The 23,576-nt window shown below is 31.3% G+C and overlaps 1 protein-coding gene across 21 annotated transcripts in view; it reads left to right on the top strand.

Moving 5' to 3' along the window:
* The window catches only part of Sox6 (SRY-box transcription factor 6), a 578,220-nt gene that overhangs the window by 288,200 nt on the left and 266,444 nt on the right, over window positions 1–23,576 (top strand). The window contains exon 1 of one of the 21 annotated variants that reach the window (XM_076846941.2): window positions 91–136. The exons of the other annotated variants lie outside the window; for them this stretch is intronic. Coding sequence (XP_076703056.1) covers window positions 130–136 — 7 coding nt within the window. The 5' untranslated portion in view covers window positions 91–129. Of the gene's footprint in view, window positions 1–90; window positions 137–23,576 lie in introns of those variants that run through there. 21 annotated transcript variants of the gene reach the window in all.

Here is a 23,576-nt window from a genome sequence, read left to right as displayed (position 1 = left end):
CACGTGGTTGCTGTTTATCACTGTAACTAGTTCCAACAGTTAAATTCCGGTGTCTCTCAGCTACTATTACAAAAGGCTAAAATGGGCCAACTACAAAATGGGAATAGGGCAGGAAGACATAACTTTTTCATGCAGTGTAAGTACATGATGATTATGCTATAAAAACCCGCTTTTTGAAAATAATTTTGCTAATTGTGATGCATAACTTTAAAATGTTAATTTTGAAAAGCATTGACAATTTACAAAACCATATCTACTGTTATATATTTAATTAGATTTTTTTCTCCTTTGTGCCTGTTTAAACTCTAAATGAAAGATGGAAATATGTTTGCTCTAAATATTTGATATGATTGAGATGAGATTAAGCGGTTTAAATGATTTAAAAATTATATTTGCTTTAGTGCAATCTGTTAGGTTCAGTACTAAGCTGTCATTTGGTTTGCTTTGTGGTATGGCAAACCAAGCATTAAGGGTTAAACTATTTGTCGCACAGGTAAAGCTAAAAATCTCTATTCCCTCTCTCCTTTCTGTTTACAGAGTTCTTCAGGCAAAGTTGAGTTTGCTGTTCAGACATTAGCTGTACTTCTTAGCAATGACCTTGTAGGGTAGAGAAGCATGGCACAGTGGCACTTTCCAGCTGTATTCAGCCTATCCGTCGGGGTATAATCATGCTCAGTCCCAGCACCGCAGGCTTGGACATATGTTGAGTTTTATTTCTTTCTTCTGACATTAATCCTATTCACCAGCTGTTCTGCCAGCTGCCATTCTTCAGTTTAGAGATTACATTTTGGGGGATACCAACAAAGGTCTAGTTGACCACTGCTTTCTTTTTTCTCTCCCCTGCCCCTATTCCACAGAAATGATTGGATCTGGAGGTACGGAGAACTCAATCTTTTCCCACTATTACCTCTCCAACTTTTTTTTTTTTTTTTGGATCCTAGACATTAACATGATTTATGATCACTCTCAGTATGTTGTAGATAAGCTTTCCAAAGAGCCAGATTACCACCTTACTTATAAATCCCCTTTCCACAAAAAGGCTTTAAGTTTACATTGAAGAATATAATTAATGTTTCTTATACTACTATATAAACAACATTAATTAGTGGCAATTTCTTTTGATGTCCTCAAACATATTCCAACTGAATATATGCTTTTAGTTCTTCTTTGTTTTTCCCTGCAGTTTTGAGAATCTATCTCAGTTAAGATGATACTTTTTTTTTTTTCCCTGAGCTATGGTTTCACTAATCTTGTTTGAATGGGCTATTAAATCTCTGTTACACTCATAATATATACTAATAAGTAGTATAGATTTCTCACTTTGTATTCCAGATGATCTGTCCATAAGCAGGATGTTAAACATCTGTAGTTTAAGCCTCTGGGACTAACAAATGCATTAATGCCAGAAAGAAATGTGGCCTGGACAATAAGGTCACAGACCATGTGGTAAAGAAGCATCCCCAATATTACTAAGCCTGAACATACTTTTCATTGTTAATCCTTCCATTTTCATAAAGGCAAAGAATACTAATAGACTTAAATTGTAATCATTTGCAGTACATGTTTATTACATTAATACTAACAAATACAAAATCCCATATGTGTTATAATTCTCTCAGCTGATATTTTGAAGTCATTTAAAATACCCTTCTACATGCCTCACAGCAGCATTCTCTTAGCCATTAAATTCACCTCAGAAAATAATATCAAAAAGTGTCTGTTTATTGATCAGGTTCTTCTTTTGTCTCTTAACTTTGTGGCAAATGTAGGTCATAAATCATGGTAAAGAACTCAGTTTAAATAGCATTTGAGGATGGAATCATTAGAATTAAGAACACCCTATTGACTTAAAAAAATTAAAACTAATGGTATATTTTGTAAGGTGGGTTTGTTTGTTTATTCATTCATTCATTTATCCATCCGTCATCCATATATTTTCCATCCATTTATTTATTTATTTATTTACTCATTCCATTGAGCAGGATGTTACTTATTGAGCCATGTAAAAGAAAACAGCATCATGTGTCTACCAGACACTGTGAGTCTCCCTCCATATTATATGTAGAAATCTATAGAAAAATGAAAAGAAGTTTATAAATTGCCTACTGAAAAAAATATTGATTCTATACCATCCCCAATTTTCCCCCCAAAGCTCTGACAGCAGTGAACCCCGTTTACTAAATATGGACATTCTATTTATAGAAATATTCATATTTTTATTGGTGGCCAAAGCACTGCTTATAGGAAAACCTACAGGTGACTAATAGGAGTTGCTCACTAAGTGGAATAATGAATAGTATTAGGTGTCAATTAAATCAAGCTTCCCCGAGGTGCAGGTGCTCCACAATGTACTGACACATTTCAAGTAGCAGTGCCACTTCACCCATGCATATGAACAAGCACATTTGCATATTAAAAAGCTGAAAATTATTTAACTGAAGCAAAAGTCTTTTAGAGATGATGGAGGTTATTAAAACTGTTGACAAGAAAGAAGGTAATTGCCTGAAAATGAGAGATGACATTCTGCTATACACAGGGAACGTTGTTTTTGTTGTATTGTGCAGCAGTGCCTGGGTGTATAACCTATTACATTGAGATTGCTCCTATGCAATTAGACCCTTTTTGTCCTCACTTCAATAAGGCTATGATTATGAAGGATTGAAGAACACTTGGCATATTGAATGTCTGTTGTTTTTATAACTTCGTCAGAAATGACAAAACACGTTTTGTGTCCTGTTTTTTCTTTGTAGGCTTATTGATTCTGTGATTATAATATTCATAAAAGACAATGTGTTCATGGTTGAACACTCTGTCATTTATACAGGTTTTATTTTTTTCTGTCTCAGCACAGTATTTGTTTGAATGCCAAGGTGTTAGTCATAAGATGAGCAGATTTTTTAAAGTAAAAGATGAATAGGTGAGAAGTTTATCATGCTAATAATCCCAAATATTACTATTAAAAGTGTCATAAAAATGGATGATTTCATAAGTTTCAGTTGGAAATAATTCACCAACTAAGAAAACTTGAAAGCTGTTTTGTTTTCTCTTTGATTATGAGCTGTATATTTTGACTTCAATTTTTGAGAGATCTTATGCTTTGGTTGTGTTTGTCAGAAGAAGTGGAGATTCATGGTCCTAGAGTGAGGCACTTTCTTGGTACCGTAAGAGGCAGTGCATCTGAGTTGACTTGTTCCATTCTGTAGGTAGTAACTGGAACAAGTACAGTGAATGTGGCAATTGAAACTGAAACATGGCAAATCATTGCAGGTGTAGGAAATTTCAGGTTTTATGCTTTATTAAAATTATGCTTGTTAAAAGACTTTATATCTAATCACCCTAATTAGGTTTCAGCTCCCAGCAGAGCCATTGTGGCAATGCAGGAAGTCCATTTCCATCATTATATTCTTTCCTTGAAGATGAGTATTAGCATTCTTCAGGACATAACCATCATATCATATTCAACTGGACGTTAGGCTTATGATAAATTCAATTTTTTCCCGTTGGGCCAATCAGCTTTTGCTTTTATTTCTTATATAGATTTAAATCAAAGATTGGTTTGTCAGACACAGAACTCATAGACTCTGAAAAAGCCCAAATTTACCCAAAAAGTTTTCTAGGGGGTTTGTCATTTATGTGCTCTTTTTTTATTCTTTGATTTGGATGCATCTGGGTTTTAGTAAATTAAGAGGCACACCTAGGGTTTTTTGTTAGTAGCTGTCTAGTGATTTATCTAATCTGACATGTTCATTTCTTTAAGTTGAAGAGGGAAAATGTCTTTAGGCATAGCAATCTGACTCTTGATTAAAAAGATAAAAGTGAGATATCCTAGTTCTTTTTGAATTCACATTATTTACTGCCTGCTTAAAACCTTAGCTATTTAAAAGATGAAATCTTAATATAGTTATGCTCAGAGTAGAAGATAGAAGCCCCCAAAGAATGCCAAACTTGTTAGTTACTTCATATACACAGATCTAGTACCATACCCTGCAACTCAATTTCCATTCACACAATCCTATTATGTGAAATTAAATTATTTTATTCTGATCACTGTTAGTTCATTTTGTTTAAAAATACTGAGAACAAATGTAGCCTTACTTCATGTGATTGATTTTAGTAGAGAGTAATAATTGATTTTAACTATCAAGTAATTAATAGAAATTTTTGTGTTAAATTAATTTTTTTAACTTTTGAAGTTTGTTTTTTGTGCTGCTATTATTTTTTCTCAATTAGGTCCATTAATATGCAAATACTTAGTGCTTGGAATTCATTGTAATACTTGATCTGATTTAAAATACCCTTGCATTTGTGAGTTGGAATTTTAAAAAGCAAAATCAAAAATTAACTTTTATTTTAATTTGTAAAGATGTATATATTGGATATATTCATGTTGAATATGATTTAATAGAGAAGGAGAAGTAAATATAACACAAATTAAAATCCTGGCTCTCTGAATTTTTTCTGGGAAACAAAGTATTATATAAAACACTTTCTCTTTGACAAATGATAACTTCTATATGAAGCTATCATGTAGCACTCCTGGAGAATCAAAGATATATTTTTTGACAGCTGAACTCTTAAGAAAATTCACTGCCTGGTAAACCACTGACAAACCCATATAGGCTTACATATAACACATACCCATAAATGATTCTTAAAATACTTAATAAATGGAAATACCTTACTAAAAGGCAAATAGGAATGTAGCAATGTTTGTCATTTCTTCAATTTGAAGAACATTTTAGCTTTTGATCATATGTTCTTTTCTCCACTTTTATATCCACTTCTGACAGCTACTTTTCTTACACTCAATAAAATGCCCACGTAAACAGACACAAGCCTATGAACCATTCTGTTGTGAACTTGAGAATGGTAAAAATGGGTCTGAAAAGCATATCATAAAGCAGGTGCACCAGGCCATGTGGACAGAAATTGAATGAAGGGTAGGATAACTATAAATTCATATATGTTGATAGACTAGCTCTTAGCATAATCTGAAGCTGAAAAAGAATTTGAAGAAATTGGATATGATGGGAAGGCAATCTTCTGAATCAGGACTTTTCCCGGGGAATATTGGACCTTTGGGAAATTGCACTAGACTTCTACCTATTTTTAACACCCTCTCTGAACACTTTTTTTTTTTGGTCAGGTAAAATCTGATTAATGAATAGACAGTATGCCCGTGAAGTATGAAAGGCAACATGAAACCTGAAGAGTATATACGAAGATAGGAGACACAGTTATTAGGAAGCTTAATTTTATTCCTCCCCACTACTCTTTATAGTGTAAATCCAATGTACATGAGCTTAAAGACATTTTAAATTTATTGGCAATACATCTTTCTTCTTCCCTGCTCACTCTTTTAAAGTGAATGGGAAACTCAGGAGCCCCTGACAATACTCAAGATGTTATCAACTTGTGTGTAAGAACTCAAGTATATAATGCTTTATATTGTATAAAGGGATGCACCAGAAAATCTCTGGTTCTTAGTTTTAGATTAATAATGCTCTAATTGTATATAGTTGTTTACAGTTCTGAAAGGGCTTTCACAAGTACAATTTAAGTTTTTTAAAAGTTTGAGTGAGAGGAAGGAAGGCATTATTCTTATGCTATTCTAGAAGCAAGGGAATTAAAGATTAATGTATTCAACAGCTAGTAAATGAGGAACTGAAGTAAAAATTCATGTCATTTGATACTTACTTTATTATTCTTTGTGTGCTCTATGTTGCCATTCAACATGATAAGTTTGGTGTCCAGGTAGAGTAGTTGGGTGTGATGAGGCCCTCTGTTCAAAGTGACTTGAATTGCAGACTCATCTAATTAAGACTGCATAAATGCAGTTGGTCTATGCTTTATTTGACCATTGTTAATTTGTCTTCAGGGTGAGATGTTCTTTTAGGGCAGGAGTAGTTAGTTGGAGTGTGTGTGTGGGGCGGGGAGGCAGTGGGGCAGAAGGGAGACAGAGACAGACACAAAGATTAAAACAAGAGAGTGAGAGGAAGAGATTGTAAATATGGCATGTATCCTTTCTTACAGATACTTAATCAAATAAGTTATTGTCCTGTCTTGTGTGATTCATTTCATTGAAACAAGCTTAACTTTCAGAGATCAATCTATATGACCATGTAAATAACATCAACAAGAAAGTATATTTTCATGTTTCTTGAAAAACTGTCAGATTTGTTATTTTTCATGTATTTTTAATGATAATCTTTTTTCTGTTAAAAATTACCTTTATTGAAGAAAAAATTTCAAACCTACACAAAAGTATATGGAATGGTATAATGACCCCTTTATGGACCTATTGTCCAACTTTGAAAATTATCAATATTTCATCTACCCCACCACTTTTTATTTGATTCAAGTTTAATTTTCAAAATGTAAATTAAAAATATGTCAACATATAGAAAATAATAAAATAGATAACCAAATTTATGCCACCATGTATTTAAAATACATGAATTTTTATGCCAAAAATGAACATGAGGCTATAGTAATTGAAAGATCAAAATAGGTACAAGGCACACATAATAGCAAGAGTATAATAAAATCATTGTGTAATTTCTTAGTGTATTCCTGCTAGCATTTCTTTTTTATAAGGCAGCACTACGTATAATCATTCATGTGACTAATAAATACTTCCTGAACAGACTGGTCATCAGTTAAGCAATATTTTAGTTAATATTATAAAATATTATAGTAATATTTTAATTAAGGATTTTAGACTTGTATTTGGGTTATAGGGATGTCCTGAAGTATTCCTGTTCTTCTTGGTATACACTAACAATTTCTTGCTGTCAGGTGTGCCTGTTGGGAAGTCATAATGGTGATTAAAACTTCATTAGAATTTTGTGTCTGTGATTGCTTCATCATTAGGTCAAGCTTCATTGATCCCAGTGTATACTGAGATGCTTTTATCTAACACTTCATTTGGAAAATCCTTATGGACCCTGGAAGTTTGTGAAAGGTATCCTCTTGTGAAAGAAGGAAATACTCTTCAGAAGCACCAATTATGACAATGACTGGTCATTCACATTATCTGGATTTAAAAACTATTATGTTAACCTTATTTCAATAAGCCCACTTGCTTGAATTTGTATTTTTACCTTGAAACAGTATATCTTGTCGTTTTACAAGGCATATAACAGAAATTGATATATGTTATTTTCTTACACCAACATTTTATTTATTTGAGAGACTCTAAAAATGAAAAATTCAAGCAAATGGACATGATTTTGGGGAGTTCATTAGAAAACTAATTTTTTTCCATGCCTATTGAAAATATTTACAAAAACTTTAGTAGATCAGTATAGATAATATAATTGAATAACTTTTTATTGATTCAGGTTCAGGCAGCATCTCAGAGATATCAACAAGTCTTTATGATCATAATATGATACAGAATGATGGAATGTATAGAAAACTGTGTGATTTGGTCATTCATTTGCTCATGAATATTTACTGAGCATATCAGATTGCATATCAGGTACAGTGCCAGGCACTGGGAAGTTGAACACTCTACATTTTAAAATTTCTTTTTGGATATTATTTTTTTATAATTATTATTTTATATCAGGTAACTATAAAAATTCCAGTTAATTATTTCTATGTTTGTTGTAGTCTAGTTAATGTTATTAATTTTGTTTCTCATGTTTAATAAAAGAAAACTGGCTGGTATATTTCATTATGGTCGAGTTAACTTCACTTGGCTGCACTTATCCTCTCAAACAAACCTAGAAATAGCTTGCTTCACATAACAAATTATGCTTTATAATATAATTTTCAATTGCATTATGTACTAGCTATTTTTTTTAGGTATATGGGCTATGTAATAGTCATAATTAAAAGATGTAAGAGGGTGTTTATAGAGTTTAAGACACGTATTTCATTGTTTTTGAAAAATAATCAAAATATTCACAAAATTAAGTAAGCACTGAGATTAGTATGTGGAACCAAAATTTGAATAAAATACTACAGAAGAGAAGCACAAGGGAAATGGTTGTGGGTAGGTTTAGTATGGATGTTGGGCAGACCAATGCACATGAATTTCTAGAGCAACAATTCTTTCCCTACCGTAGTACTTGTAACAATTTGTAATTTCCTAGTTATGTGCCTGTATTCCCTACTAAACTGAAGCTCAACCAGGGTGGGCACCTCATTGATTTAATTCACTTTTGTCTTTCCAGAGACTAGCATATTGCCTGAGACATAGGAGATAATCAATAAATATGTTGGGTGAGTGAATATAAAGAGTTGTATTAATATAAAATGGTAAATTCTATAATAGAAATATGAATAAGGAGGGGAATATAGAACAGAGAGTACAGGAGAAACTAAATGGCTTTGAAGTGCCTAAATTTGAAAATATTTATAGAAGTAGATACAGTTAAAACAAGTTTTGTTTGTGTTCTGTCTGAATACTCTTTTAGCAAACATTTTTTCCTACTGACAAATAACAATGGCATTTTCAAATTCTTAAATAATAACAATATAAATTAAATTATGTTCAGTAGCAAATAACCCAAATTCTGTAAAAATTAATAACCTGTGTACTATAAATATAGTAATTATATTAATCAGATCATTTTATTATCATGAACACCAAGTTCTCTACTATAGTAGATACCAAAGGCAATTTGGCAGACTCTAGAGAGGGGGTATCAGTAGTTTTAAGTAATTAGAGTTAACATTTTACTGTTGAACATAACACTTTTTTGTGTGTTAAATATTAGCCTAAGAAAAAAAAGTATTCCATCTCATTATTAAGTGTAAGCACATTATTTAAATATCAGCATATGTTAGCTTTATGAAGTGAATAATTATGATCTGAACTTGGTTATATTTTATATTCTTCAGCAAATCTTCCTTTTAATAGATTGGTGATACTTTAGTTATTTTAAATCATTGCTGTTTAAAGAAGAATTGCATAGATCTAGAGGATTTTTTAAAGCTATAATTTTAGAACACAATCACCTTTTAATGGAATTTCCTTTTTGGTCTACCAAGAAAATATGGCAAATATAGTCATTCTTGTTATAGGTCTGTTTGTGTCATTTACTTGAGTGAGCTCTGCAGTGCTTCATCAGCTTTAATTGAGATAAAGTTAAAGCTACATAAATAATTTTTAGTGTTTTTAGAAAGGGTCTTGTATTATTTTTGTATGTTTATGTATGTGTGTGTGTTTCTGATCCATTTAGTAAATTATGGCTTAAAGAAAATGGTTTTCTATTTAAACTGTCTAGAGGTGCTTTTTTTCAATTATTTCAAAATAATGCATTGTTTCACCTTTTACTCATGTTAGTCTTGGATAGTTTTTAATCGTGCAACACAAAATCATCACTTCTTGTTACAAAATCATTTAAGAATTTCATTCAGTGTTTTTGTTGTTGTATTTTGATTTTAATAGTTTTAGTCAAATTTACTTTTAAAAAGTAGGTTGTCTTATTTTTGTTTATGAATTGTTTAATAAAAATTGCCTGTTTCTTGCATAAATACTGTAAAGTAATCTAGTACTTGAAATTTGGTTTGAATTTTGCCAATTAATATGAACTGAGTGGTGTCAAAATCAATGTTTTTATTTTGACTTTGATCCTAAGCAAAGTCATACATATATGTTTATACATTATAGCCTTCTCTTTCTTTCTCCCTCTTTCTCTGTGTGTATATAAATCCCAAATTTTGATTTTACCATTTTAATATGGGTAATTTTTAGAACTATATTTAGTACCATTCCAAAATATTAGAAAATTATATGCGTGCATATACAATCAAACTTCAAGTAGTAAGAGTATTCATTTTAAGAAGGTGGCCTAAGAATACCTGTAAAATAGTAATGAATTATCAAAATGTAGTGTTTTGGTATATATATATATATATATATATATATATATATACGCTTTGGTAATTTAGTTTGAAATTTCTTTAACTTCAGAATTTATACTTTTTTGCTATGGTCTAAATAAAAATAAAAATTAATGTTTTAATAATAATGAATTGTGTATTTTTAAAGTGAAAAAAAGACCTTAAAAACTGCTAGGACTCAAAGGTTCTTATTATGGAAATGTATTTTTCTCACTGCAATTTTAAAAAAAAGAATTAGTAATACTCTTGCCTTGTGGTCATTTGCTGAAGTAGTTTCTACATCTATTTTTGAACTTTATAAATATATAAGGAATTCAGATATATGATTTTATGATTATTTTTAAAATAATTCATGCTACTTAATATTATCAACCCAAACACTTTGTTTACTATTGGATAAGGTTTAATTTTTTTTTTTTAAAGAGAGAGTGAGAGAGGAGAGAGAGAGAGAGAATTTTTTAGTATTTATTTTTTAGTTACCGGCAGACACAACATCTTTGTTCGTATGTGGTGCTGAGAATCGAACCAGGGCCGCACGCATGCCAGGCGAGCGCACTACCACTTGAGCCACATCCCCAGCCCTGGATAAGGTTTATAATACCTAGAGATTGTAGTTGGGTGATTTGCATTTGTTGCTTTGACTTTCCAAAATTTTTCTTCTTTCTCAAAATATTACTATAAAAAAGCATTGATTAAGATAGTTTCTAGGTAAATGAACATTTTGATGATGAGTTTTGACAAAAAAAAATTTGCAATAGAACTTTAATAGTAAGCAGTTTTTGTTCTGGGAAACTAATTTCTAGAAGATAGTAATTTTAAAATAAGGATAGCAAAAAGCAATTATAGCCCGTCAATTTGATAGTTACCATATTCATGAAAATCTTGTATTAATACCTACTCTACAATCATTCCTTATGCAACGTTGCAATAGGTAAGCTGTAAAAATATTTTTTAAAATAAACTTTACTTTGATTCTAGAAAAGCTAGCAGTTTATAGAAGAGAAGTAAAACAAATGGATGTCTGTACTACTTTCAAACAAAGACTGGACAGAATGATTTCATTATCCTTTTATCAGATACTCTATTATCCTCTTAGAAAATTTAGTTAAAGAGTTACTTGGTTGTGTCTCCTCACCTTAATAAAAGGTATAGATGTTAGGCATTTTATTTGTGTTTCATAACTACATATTTTATTGTGAAATAAATATATAATGATATTACTCTTAAAATTATTGGAAAGTTTTTTCTTGTAATTACTTAACATTATTTTATGCCTTATATTTACTAATGTGTAGTGCCCCTTTTTGCATAAGGTATTTATATGTTTAAAAATTAACAAATGTATTTTTTATATAGAAAGTTATATAGATAAGTTATTATGGATCTATAAGTTTTCTATATAATTACACACAGTATATTTTATATATAAAGCTTATAGATGTGATAACATATAAAAATCTTTTCTATATTTTATAACTTCCACACATGTTAATGTTTATATTTATGTATGCATATGCATATAACTCAGTGAAAATGCACATGACTTTTCTGAAATCTGGAAAAAGGAATTTGTGTTATTGTTGTACATCCTTGGGAATGTCACTTAACCTCTCTAAATGTCGTGATCTTGTGAGGTTACTGTCATCTAGTTGCTATTATTAATTAACAAATTAAATTAAGGTTAAACAATAGAATGTATTGAAATCACTTGTCTGACCCAATATTCTATTACCAGATAGTCATATGGAATCTAAGTATAGTTACCGCAGGGCCTACTAAATATATATGCTATTGATAACTAAGAATAAAGTTATGGTGTGTTTGGAGAATTGTTTATATCACTTTTGTAAGTTGTAATATTGTCTGAGAAATACAATAGGAAAAAAATCACATGTATCTATTGTATAAGTTTGTGTGTGTTGCTCATCTTGTAGGAAAAAGAGGCTCATATCTTTGGCACCAGTAATTTATATTTCTTTCATTCAAATCTGCAATTAAATAAACATAAAAAAATCTTCTTGGCATAGCAGTTCTTGTCTCTGCTACATAGAGAGTGAGAATACTCAGGTAGCAGTGGAAAAACCTACAATTGAAAGCAATTTCAAAAGTTATGAATTGTTACCTGGGTACAGTGGAACATGCCAATAATTTCAGTGACTCTGGAGGCTTAAGCAGGAAGACTGCAAGTTTGAGACCAGCCTCAACAACTTAGTGAGACCCTGTCTCCAAAAAAATAAAGAGGGCTGGGGTTGTAGCTCAGTGGTAGAGCACTTGCCTAACACGTGTAAGGTACTGGGTTTAATCCTCAGCACACATATAAATAAATAAATAAAAGATTGTGCCCATCTACAGTTAAAAATATTTTAAAAAATAAAAATAAAAAGAAGGGGCTTGAATATTGCTGAGTGGTTAGGGGCCTCTGGGTTCAATCCCTGCTACCAAAAAAAAAAAAAAAATTATGATTTGTCATTTGGCATCTTGGACCTATTTTTTTTTTTTTTTTTTGCAACAAGATGTTTATCCTGTTGCTATTTAGACTTTGATACTTGGAAACTTCTTTGGAAAGTCAAATATTGAGGGAATAAAAGAGCTGTCTTTGTTTAACTCTTATTAGATGTGTGAAAAGTACTTTTATCTTCTTTTCTCTCTGCTACTAAAGTTGGGAGCTGATACTTTTGAATTGTAGGGATCATCTGAATCAATGATAATTGAACTGACTTGCTATAATTTCAGAGTACCTTTCGCTATAACTGAAAATGGATTTGGTTTCTATCAATATGTAGTGTTTGGATGATAGAAATGCAGTTAAGGAAAAGGAACTTATTGAAATAATATGTTAATGCAGTCTCTCTTTTAGGCATTTAAGAATGGATGAGATACACACACAAACACACACACACGTGCCCCCTCAACACCTCTCCTTAGTTTTAAACATGCATATCCACAACATAAAGAACTCAATTTTATAGAAGATACATGATCCCCTTTCAATACTGGTCTGATCAGTCACTTGGTGAGAAAAGTAGCTCAGGGTCTATAGGGAAACAAAACAGTTTCATTTGGGATTTTAAGCAAGTCATTGTTTCATTTGGAAAATGTGAAATCGGTGAATGGGCTTGTTCTCTTTGTAGAGGATTACAATAACACACGGAAGCTTATGAGTGCTTCTGACAGATGTGTTGGCGGTTTGCCACAAAGCTAAGGGTGCGGCTCTGACTGACAACTTGCAATTATATTATGATGAATGGTTCTGATGTGTGTTCAAGAGAAAACCACTTTCTAGAAAGTGAAAGTCATACATACGGTTCCTATAAAAAATCAGCTCAAATAAAGTATTATAACTTTCTATTTTATTTTAGCACTTTGGTGGACTCACCCATTTGAGTGCTCCTCCTCTTACAAAGACCTCTGGTTTTGATAAATCAAGGACCAAATCCAAAATTTTTGTAGGAAAAGTGAATTTGATACTATTTTGGGGGCATCAGAATTATTCTATCTGCATTTTTGATGAAACGGACATCTCCAAGGAAATCATTTATTCTTACACAGTCACTTAAACATATCCACATGTCCTAGCTACTAAGACTATTGGAGTCCAGTATTCAGAAAGAAATTGCTCTTTTTTGATCAAGTCGCTTCTTGATAACTTTTGCAGTTTGGGTTAACATTGAAAGATATATTCAAATATCATGGGATACGTAATTTTGAGATTGTCTTTACTCTTTTTTAAAAAATATTTATACTTTAGTTTTTTTTAGGTGGACACAATATCTTTATTTTTTAAATTTTTATTTGGTGTTGAACCCGGAGCCCCACGCATGCCAGCAAGCACGCTACCGCTTGAGCCACATCACTAGCCCTTGTCTTTACTCTTTTCTGATTTATTTATCTAAAAAAAATCTGAATGTAGATTTTTCAAGAGTTAGTATGTTTATTCAATGACAAAGCCAAAATGCAGACAATATATATGAACTAAATCAATATTGTTCTGCATGAATAAAAAGTTAACTGATTTTCAAAAATCAAATCAAATAAAATGTAAAATTAGTGTTTAAGTGTATTTTATTATACAATACTTAAATTGTGCAACTTTTAACTTATTTTGAAAGTATAAGCTTCTGATTTTCTGAGAAGTCTAAGGCATGCTGTTCTTGAAGTTAGGCAAAGAACTTCTATTAAAAATATTTAGTTAGCAATATTGTAATTGATACAATTCACAAACATGCTAAATTTAAAATATGAAAAATTACAGTCACAATAACGAAACTATTCGGAGATAGTCGTATGATAGGAAGGCATGAAGTAATATTACTTTCAAAAAATCATGGTAAGTCTGGAAAAAGAGGGATGATTGAGTCACGTTAAATTTCTCAAATTTGTTATTTTACCTTGCACGGTTAAAAACAGGTCCTATAAAAGTTTCAAATTATCCAAAAACAGATTTCTGAAGAGTTAAATTTACTTTAGTTCTCAGTTTTATAATATTTAGTTTTTGTTCTTTGGACTTGTTTTTCTCTAATTCTCTTTGTAACATTTAGTGTATGTCAAATGTAGTATCCCTACTCCTCCATCCCAAACTCTAAACTTGATATTGGTGCTCTTAGGCCCCAAATCATTGTGTGCTATTTAATTTTTATCTGAAGAGAGTACTCATCAACCTTTTGCAGGTACAAGTTAAGACCTGTTAGAAAACTTGGCATCTAAGCTATGCACTCTGAGTAATATCTTCTAGTGTATAGTTTTGATCAGATGAAGTGTGTATTTGTGGGAGGACAGTAGATTGTATTATTTTATGTTTGTACCCTAGTTTTTAATTATTGTAATAGTTATAGGATAATAAACTCATTTGGCAATTATGTCTTATTGAGATATTTGAAATTTGTTAGTTTTTAACTTGAAGGCTCTCAGATACATAATAATAGATTTCATTTGGGATATTTTATTTAAATGGAAGTTACCTGGAATAAACTGCATTTTTCTTTGCTGAATTTTTTTAGATCCTTTAACATTTTAATAAGCTAGCTTAAACAGTAGTACAAAAAGAGGGATGTCCAACTTTTAAGTAGTTGTGGTGAGGTAACTAAAAATTTCATGGGATTTGGGTAAATCTTGTCTGGATTGCTCCATCATTGATCCTATAAGTGATGTTTTTTTTTTTTTTTTTTGTCTGTGATATTTATCAGATACTTTCTATAATACCAGGCACTACTGGTTAAGCATTTTTATACATGATCTTATTTGAAAGTATTCCCAATAGCCTGATGGTGTATAGATAATGTCTTTAGTTGCAAATGATAAAATTCACTTAACCAATGATATAAAGCTAATAATTGACAGAACCTGAATTTGAAACCATGTTGAGTAATTGCAAACATAATGTGATTAAGTATTTGCTGTACAGTAAGCTATAAGGAAAACTGACTGTAGAGTGAGTCTCTATATCTCCCTTCCCCCATCAGGGAGGACAGAAAGATAAATGAATGTGGGATTTTCTTTCGCTACCCTGGATCCAAAGAAGTTTTGGATTCTTTGGAGCAGTGGCAGGCAGAGGGATAAATGGAAGGTAGGTAGCTGATGGAGAAGATTTATCTTTTGTTAAGTACTTGTAGGAGAGGCCATACTTAATTTAAGCAGCACATTTTTTTTCTTTCTTGTATTATATACTTATTTCTAAGAGGGTCTGATCACATAGTGTCTCAGTCAGTTTGGGCTGCCATAACAATACCATAGACTGAGTCATTTAAACAACAGAAATTTATTTTTCATAGTTTTGGAGGCTGTGAAGTCCAAGATCAAGTTGCTGGCTGATTTGGTTTCTAGAGAGAGCTCTCTTCTTGGCTTACCAATGGCTGTCTTCTCCCTACATCCTCACTTGGCAAGGGGTAAGAAGATATAAGAATGAGAGAGAGAAAAGGGAGCTCTCTGATATCTCTTCTTATAAGGACACTAATGCCATTATGAAGCCCTCACCTTCAGAATCTCATCTGAAACAATTAACTCTCAGACTCCCCATCCTTAGATATCATCACATTGGGGTTTAGAGTTTCAACAGTTTTGGGGGGACATTGTTTACTCCATAGTATATGGTTCTCTTATGCCCCTTAAGTACTTAGAGCAAGCATTCTTTGGTGACAATATTATCATTTAATTTCTCCCTGTAGAGTGTTCATTGATGGTAGATATGATGAACATTTATGTCTTAGATCAAACTGTTTACAAGGAAACTTCACTGTGTGTAAGAAACTCAGAGTTTCTCAAATGTTATGTAATTTTTGCAAATGAGGAATTTGTGGTTCAGTTATACTTCTGGTGGCATAATTAAGTGGTGAAACTTCTATGTTAGGAATGCTTTAGGCCACATATCAATAATAAATGAGAGCAAACAAAACATAATACCCAACACACTGTAGCTTAAAGAAATGGTTGTTTAATTTTATCACATAACTAAAAGTCTGGAGGTGAGTGGTTGCTGGTGTTAGTACAGGAGGTTAACAATGTTAGGATTTGGTCTACACCTGCAAATTTCCTTGATTATAAATTAGCCTCAGTAGCACCACATTCTAGCAGAGGGAGCAAAGGACAATGCATGACAGAAACATTATTCCATGTGCTCCTCTTTTTTAGGGGTGGAAGACTCAAGGAAAGAAAGTCTTCCCAGGAGTACCAAAGCAGACTTCCTCCTTTGGCTCATTGTCTAGAACCAGCTCCTAAGATTCTTGTCACTACAAAGAAGACTAATAAAGCAGCTATTTTGTCTTAAATAGCTTCTCTGGTGGAAAGCAGTTGAGAGAGAAAGGGTTTTGGGGTGACTTTAGAATTGCCAACTAGTACAGTCTCTTACAGGAGTACAATTTTTGGTCAGGTCTTTTAAATTAATTTATCTCTGTCAGAGTCTTTAACTTTGCTGAGGGAAGACTTCTATATATTTTTGCAAACATGAGGAATCTTATGTTTGTATCTTCTTATGAAGAATTTTGAATGACATTTACAGAAAATAATAGAAATACATTTGTTAGACATCAATTAGTGGTTAAGAGAACAGGTTCTCGAGTCAGACTGTCAGTTTGAATGCTATTTCTTCTACACATTAGCTGTCTGATATTGAAGAAGTTTCTTAAATTCTCTGGCCTCTTCCCACAGACTTATAAATATCAATACAATTCACACATTTAAAGTACTTAATTTAATGTATATCAAATAATATCAAGTGCAATTATATGAAGAACTAAAAACTGTTAGTAATTATTACGGCTATGGATTGAAAGAGAAAAAATAATTCCCAGAATACTATAAATTTTTGTGAAGTACAATTTAAATCCATTATACTTTTGATAATTTGTAAGTCAACATCTAAGATAGAATTTGCTATCTATTCTAAGACAGTGAATGCAATGATTAAAAAAAATTTAGACAAATCTTTAACAAATGCAAAGATATGCTTGGTTTCCTTGCATAAGTTGCTATACTTCAACTTTATTTTGGCATCTCTGGCTGCCCTTTCTGAAATGTATCATTCTCTGAAATATTTTTGCTCATTTCCCTTTGTCAAGTAGGCCCTTTGATCTTACGTAATAGGAAGGAAAATATTTGATTAAAATACTTCAAAATAGATGATTATGTTCAACTCTCAGAGGAATAGATGTTTTGTTCTAACAGTAAGTTTATAAATTGCAAATAATACTTATTTTGTGTTACTATAAGGGGGATTTAAGAAAATGTATTAAAAATATCTTGAGCATAAAAAAGAGAGAATGGTAGAGTGAACCCTGATATACCCATTACTAAGATTTTATAATTATCAAGATTTTGCCACTCTATATTCATTAGTCTTTGATTCATTTTCCTTTTATTTTTTTCTGAAGTAATAGGGGGATTTAAAAAGTAAGACATAGCTTTTCAATGCCCACTGCCTAGTCTATCTGCATAACATTAATTACAATTTCACACTAGAATAGGGTGGTAATTTGTCAGTAAGAGCTGAAAGGTCAAATATGTACTCTACAGGTAATGACTTAGTGGATGTTGCCTATTGCTCATGGGTTAGCTACAGAAAAATACTTAAAAATAAACAAGTTTTAATCTCTGTGTCTTTTTGTTTACTAAGGATTATCTTTAGTTTTGGGCAATATGATGCTTACAGCCCCATTTAGCCTTTTGTTTTTTAATTTAAATTCAGAAAAGGACAAATTAGGGAATAATTATTTATATTCTTATCACCCCAAATTAAACATGATCAATCTTTTGGTATATTTATTTACTTCTAATCACTATTAGTTCTTTTATCACACCTCTTTTTCTGGGTTTAAATTTCTCTTAATTAGCTTAATTTCATTGTTGAGACCCTTCCACACACAGGAGTTTGGGGGGTTTATATTCCCAACTTTCTTTCACATTTGAGACTACCTACCTGCCTTTCATCTTCCTATGTGAATGACATATTTCTTTAGCATTATATGCTTTCTTTCTTCCAGGATTTTTGTAGATGATTTGTCCTTATTTTTTCTTTGCTTTTTTTTTTTTGTTGTTGTTGTTTGGAAGTCTATAAGATAATTATCTCAGAGAGGTGAGAAGATAGTGGAGTAGAATTAGGGAGAACTTAGCTGAGGAAACATGTATCTTTTATTTGAGGGCTGAGCCATCTTTTCTGAGATTTATAACTTGCCTTATAGCATAAGGTCCTATCTGCCCAATTGTGAATAAATGGGTCAAGGTCCAATATTAATGCAGGAGAATGCTTTTTGGATCATTCCCCAAATGTTTTGTGTGGACCTAGAATTTTCATGTCTGTCAGACAGAAAAAGTCCTTGTTTATTTTATTTATTTTTTCCTAGTTAATTTTTCTTCTATACTTCAGGCTAAAGATGAACAAGAACAAAACTCATTTGCTTTGCTTTGAAATTTGCTTTGAAATTTTTGATGACAATTCTTAGCATTTTATTACCCACATCATCTCTGTTTCTTTCCTTGGTTGCCAGTTTTTGAGGTTTATTACATTTAGTTATTTCAGTTTTCTTGTTTAGTAGCTGTTGGTGAATTTCCCCCCTATACTTCCATTCATTTAACTATTAGATGGGGAAGCAAAACTTGTGAACTAGGTTTTTTTTTTTAAAACACTTTTTTATTTGTAAGTGGACACAATACCTTTATTTTTATTATGTGGTGCTGAGGATCGAACCCAGTGCCTCACATGTGCTGGGTGAGCACTCCACCGCTGAGCCCCGCCCCCTAGCCCCTTGTGAACTAGTTTTGAATGTGCTTACATAATTAGAAATATTGCCCTTTTAATTTCTGATGGGAAAGTATATCCAGTATATCTGTGTAACATTTTCAGGTAGCATTTTGATTTGAACTATAAGACAACACTTGATCATGAAGTCATGACTAACAGTTTTGTCTGTCTCAAGGCCAGCATCTTCTTTAGGGGCTTTGCTACTTGAAATAAAACTGAGGTACATGTGGTGACAGCCTTCCAACAGAGAGCTGAAAATATCATTTGAAGACTGGAAGTGTAATACAAGGTTCTAGAAATTTTTCAGAATGTGTATGGGACCTTAGTTTGATCTGATGTATTTCACTCACTAAAAGAAATGTTTTATTTATATCTTGTGGCAATATTCTATAGTTTACCATTAAAGTTTAAAATCAAATTGCCTATTTTCACATCTTTAACAAATAGCTATAATTATAAAATATTGATTTGCTTGAAATACTGACATTACATATTTTGCTAAAAATTATGAAATTACTTTGGTTCATAAAGAACAAACTTTTAAATTCTAATTATTATATATTGTTGTTTAATGTATTATTTGTGAAGTGGATAGATGGCTAGCTTTCTCTCCTTGGCTTCTATGTTCCTTGTCAGCTAGTCCTGTCTAGAAGGATCCCTATATAGTTTATTGTTTATCTTCTTTAAATAAGAGAAATTTATGATCTTGGGTAAGCAAAATTAAACCATTGAGCAATAACAAAATTTAGAATCAAAATCTATCAGCTGGAAGTTAAAAAAAGAAAAATTTAAACAACTTTTAGAAAAATTAAAAAAAATCGTATTTAGATTAAAAAATTTTAAATAAAACACTACATTTAAAAATCCTTGAATACATTTAAAGTGGTGATCACAAAAGAATTTAATTTTATCAACATAATTTATCTACTCAATAAAAATTAAAGAATGAAAATAAATGAATTTAATTCTAAGTTTAATAAACTAGAAAAAAACACCCATCAACAAACCAAAGGGAAAAACAAAGAAATAAATAATAAAGATGAAAGCAAAATGAATGCAGTAGAAGATTAAAAAACAGTTGGCCTAATAATAAATTAAAATTTAGTTTAAAATTAATGCAAAATAAAAACATTAGCTAAGCTGATCAACAAATCAAATATGAAAAAGCATAAATGCAGGAAATATCAAATGACCAGGTGGAAATAACAGTTATAATATCAGTAATTATAAAAATCATAAGGTGCTATTTTTCAGACTTTCATGTGACTACATGTGAAAACCATGATAATACATATAATTTTCTAGGAAATTAAAGTTACTCAAATTGACACTATTAAAAATAGAAAGCATAAAAACATCCATTTCTAAAGTTAGGGAAATGTAGAGAATTATCACCTAAAGAAGTATCAAGGAAATACCCTACAAATAGCACTAGGCCCAGAAGGTTTCATAAGGCAATGCTTTCAATTCTTCAAATACCAGATATTCTCGTTGCTCCATAAATCATTCCAGAGCATTAAAAATGGAGGGAAACTTTTTAATCATTTTTATGAAGTAAATATGACATTATGCTTAGACTGATAAGACCATAAAGGTAAATTACAGACCAATTTCACTTATAAATATGGATGGAAAATACTATAAAATATTAGTAAGTGTAATCAAGCAACATACTAATAACAGATTATACTATGAGCAAGTAGGAATTATTCAGTAACTCAAGCTTTGTTCAATATTAGGAAAATTTTCAATAGAATATACTACATGAATGGAAAATGTTCTGGAATTATCACTATTGATTTTGAAAAAGGATTTTCAATATAATTTTGATAAAATGCTCAAAAAAGTATAAATTGATGGACTCTTATTTTTGTTGTGTGTGTGTGTATAGTTGCCACTTTACCCATTTTATGTATGTGGTAATACCATTTAGTTACATTAATAATTTACATTGCTATTTCTAAGACTTTTTAATATTCTAACCAGAAACTCTGTAATCATTAAGCAGTAACTCCCTATTTTCCCTCTTCCCACCAGTATGTGGTAACTTCTATTTTCTGTCTCTATGAATTTACCTATTTTAGGTATTTTATATAGTAAAGTCATATATTATATATTGAATGCCCTTTGTGTATGAATTATTTTACCTACCATACTATTTTCAAAATTCATTCATGTTGTACCATATATCAGAATTTCAATCCTTTTAATGGTTGAATAACATTTTATTGTGTATTCTAGTGTATATGTTCGTGTGTATGTATGTGTGTGTGTATGTGTGTATCAGATGGTGTATCCATGCATTTGTTGATGGACACTGGATTTGTTTTTATCTGTGCACACTGTAATGCAGATTGGTATAAATGTATCTGTTTGGGGGTTCATGTTTTCCATTTTTGGTGGGGGCCAAGGGGACATGTACCTAGTAATGGAATTGCTGGGTGATGTGATAATCCCATATTTATGTTTTTGAGTAACTACCAGATTGTTTTCCATAATGACTATCAATTTACCTTCCCACTAGCAATGTACAGGGGCTCCAGTTTCTGTACATTCTTAAAACACTTATTTTTCTTTTCTTTCTGTTGATTATTTCCATCCTAGTAGATGTGATGTCTCCCTGTGGTTTGATTTGCATTTCCCTAGTTACTAGTGATGTTTAAGATCTTTTCATGTGCTTATTGGCTATTTGTAGGTCTTTAAGAGAAATGTCTATTCTATGTCTTTGCTTATTTTTAAATTAGATTGTTTGTCTTTTATTGTCAAATTGGAAGAACTCTTTATATATTTTTTGTATTAAATCCATGTCTAATATTCTGGATTCTTTATTAACATGATAAAATATATGTAGTCTCATCCAAAAGAGGGAAATTTACAGATTAAATTCAGGCATTTTCATTAAGATAAGGAACAAGGCTAGGATGATCATGTCATCATTATATTCAACATTGTTCTAGAGCATTAGTCAAAGCAATAAGGACAAGATGTATAAACTGGAGACATCAGAATTGGTAAAGGCTGTTAAGAGGCAGAGCATCCTTGGGTTAAATCTCTGGTACTAGGAAAAAAAATATATATATATTATACACACATACATGTAATAATTATAACATATAAAATATGGTATTATATATTATATAAATATTATATAACATGTACCATTATGTAATATAAATTATATATATATTGCACAATTTTCTTTTTGTCCTGCATTGTTTTTAATGAAGAATCAGCCATCACCCTGTTTTGTGTTTCTCAGTATATAATAAGCCTTTTGGAGGACTGATTTTCAGATATTTCTTTTTATTTCACAGTTCTTGGAAATTTAATTATGTATCCTGGTGTAGGTTTCTGCATATTTTTTTGTGCTTGGAATTCACTGGGATTCTTGATTTTGTAAGTTTACAGTTTTCTTCAAATTTGAAAAAATTTCAGCCATTAATACCATTTATATTTTTTCTGCTTTTTTCTCCTTGCCTTTGGGGATTCTAATTACACATATATTAGGCTGTTTGAAGTTTCTCACAAGTTTATTGATGCTCTCTTATTTTTTTCTGCTGTTCTTGTCTTAGCATTTCATTTTAGACCGTTTCCATTACTGTTGACAGAATTCCTAATTTTTTCTTCTGCAATATTTAATTTGTCTTTAATCCAATCAAGTATATTTTTCAGACATTTTAGTTTTTATTTCTAAAAGTTAGATTTTTGTGTGTTTATATTTTATATGTCCATTTAGCCTTTTCAATCTTTCCATGGCTTAGTGATCATAGAATATAGTTCTAATTACTATTTTAGTGTTTTTGTTAACTTTAATATCTGTGTCATTTTAATTCAGTTTTCATTCATTGATTTTTCTCTTCATTAGAGTCATATTTTCTGTTTCTTTGCATGCCTGGAATTTTTTTCATTCGTATCTAGACTTATTCCTATAGATATTCTTAGGTCTTGTTCTGGGATTAAGTTACTTGGAAGCAGTTTGACCCTTTATAGTCTTACTCTTAAGCTTTATCAAGCAGAATAAGGGATGTTTATCTAACCCAGGTTAATCTTACCCCTCAACTGAGGTGAAACTTAGAATTCTGAGTGGTATGTCCCTGGAATTGAGAACTTTCCAATTTGGATAGTGAAGATAAAAACTATTCCAAGGTCTTTATGGGGTACTGGAATTGTTCCCTCTAATTTTTTAAGGTAGTTATTTTCTTCACTTTTTATAATGCTCTCACATGTATGCACCAGTCACTACTCCGTAGACTATAGATGAGATCCCTTTGCATATCTCTAGATGTTCTCTCCCTGTGCAGCTCCTCCTTTTCCAATACTCTGCTCTGTGAAATCTAGTCACCTTTGTCTCCATGAACTTTTAGTTTTAGCTCTTCATTTAGGAGAATAGTTAGCTTTCACTTGGGTTCTTCATCCTCATACCAGGCAGTTAATTGGGACTGACTAGTGTTTATTTATTTTTTATTTTTATTTTTTATTTTTGGTAATA

The sequence above is a fragment of the Callospermophilus lateralis genome, chromosome 2, assembly GCF_048772815.1.
Source record: "Callospermophilus lateralis isolate mCalLat2 chromosome 2, mCalLat2.hap1, whole genome shotgun sequence".
NCBI lineage: Eukaryota > Metazoa > Chordata > Mammalia > Rodentia > Sciuridae > Callospermophilus > Callospermophilus lateralis.
This window is presented reverse-complemented; position numbering and strand designations above follow the sequence as displayed.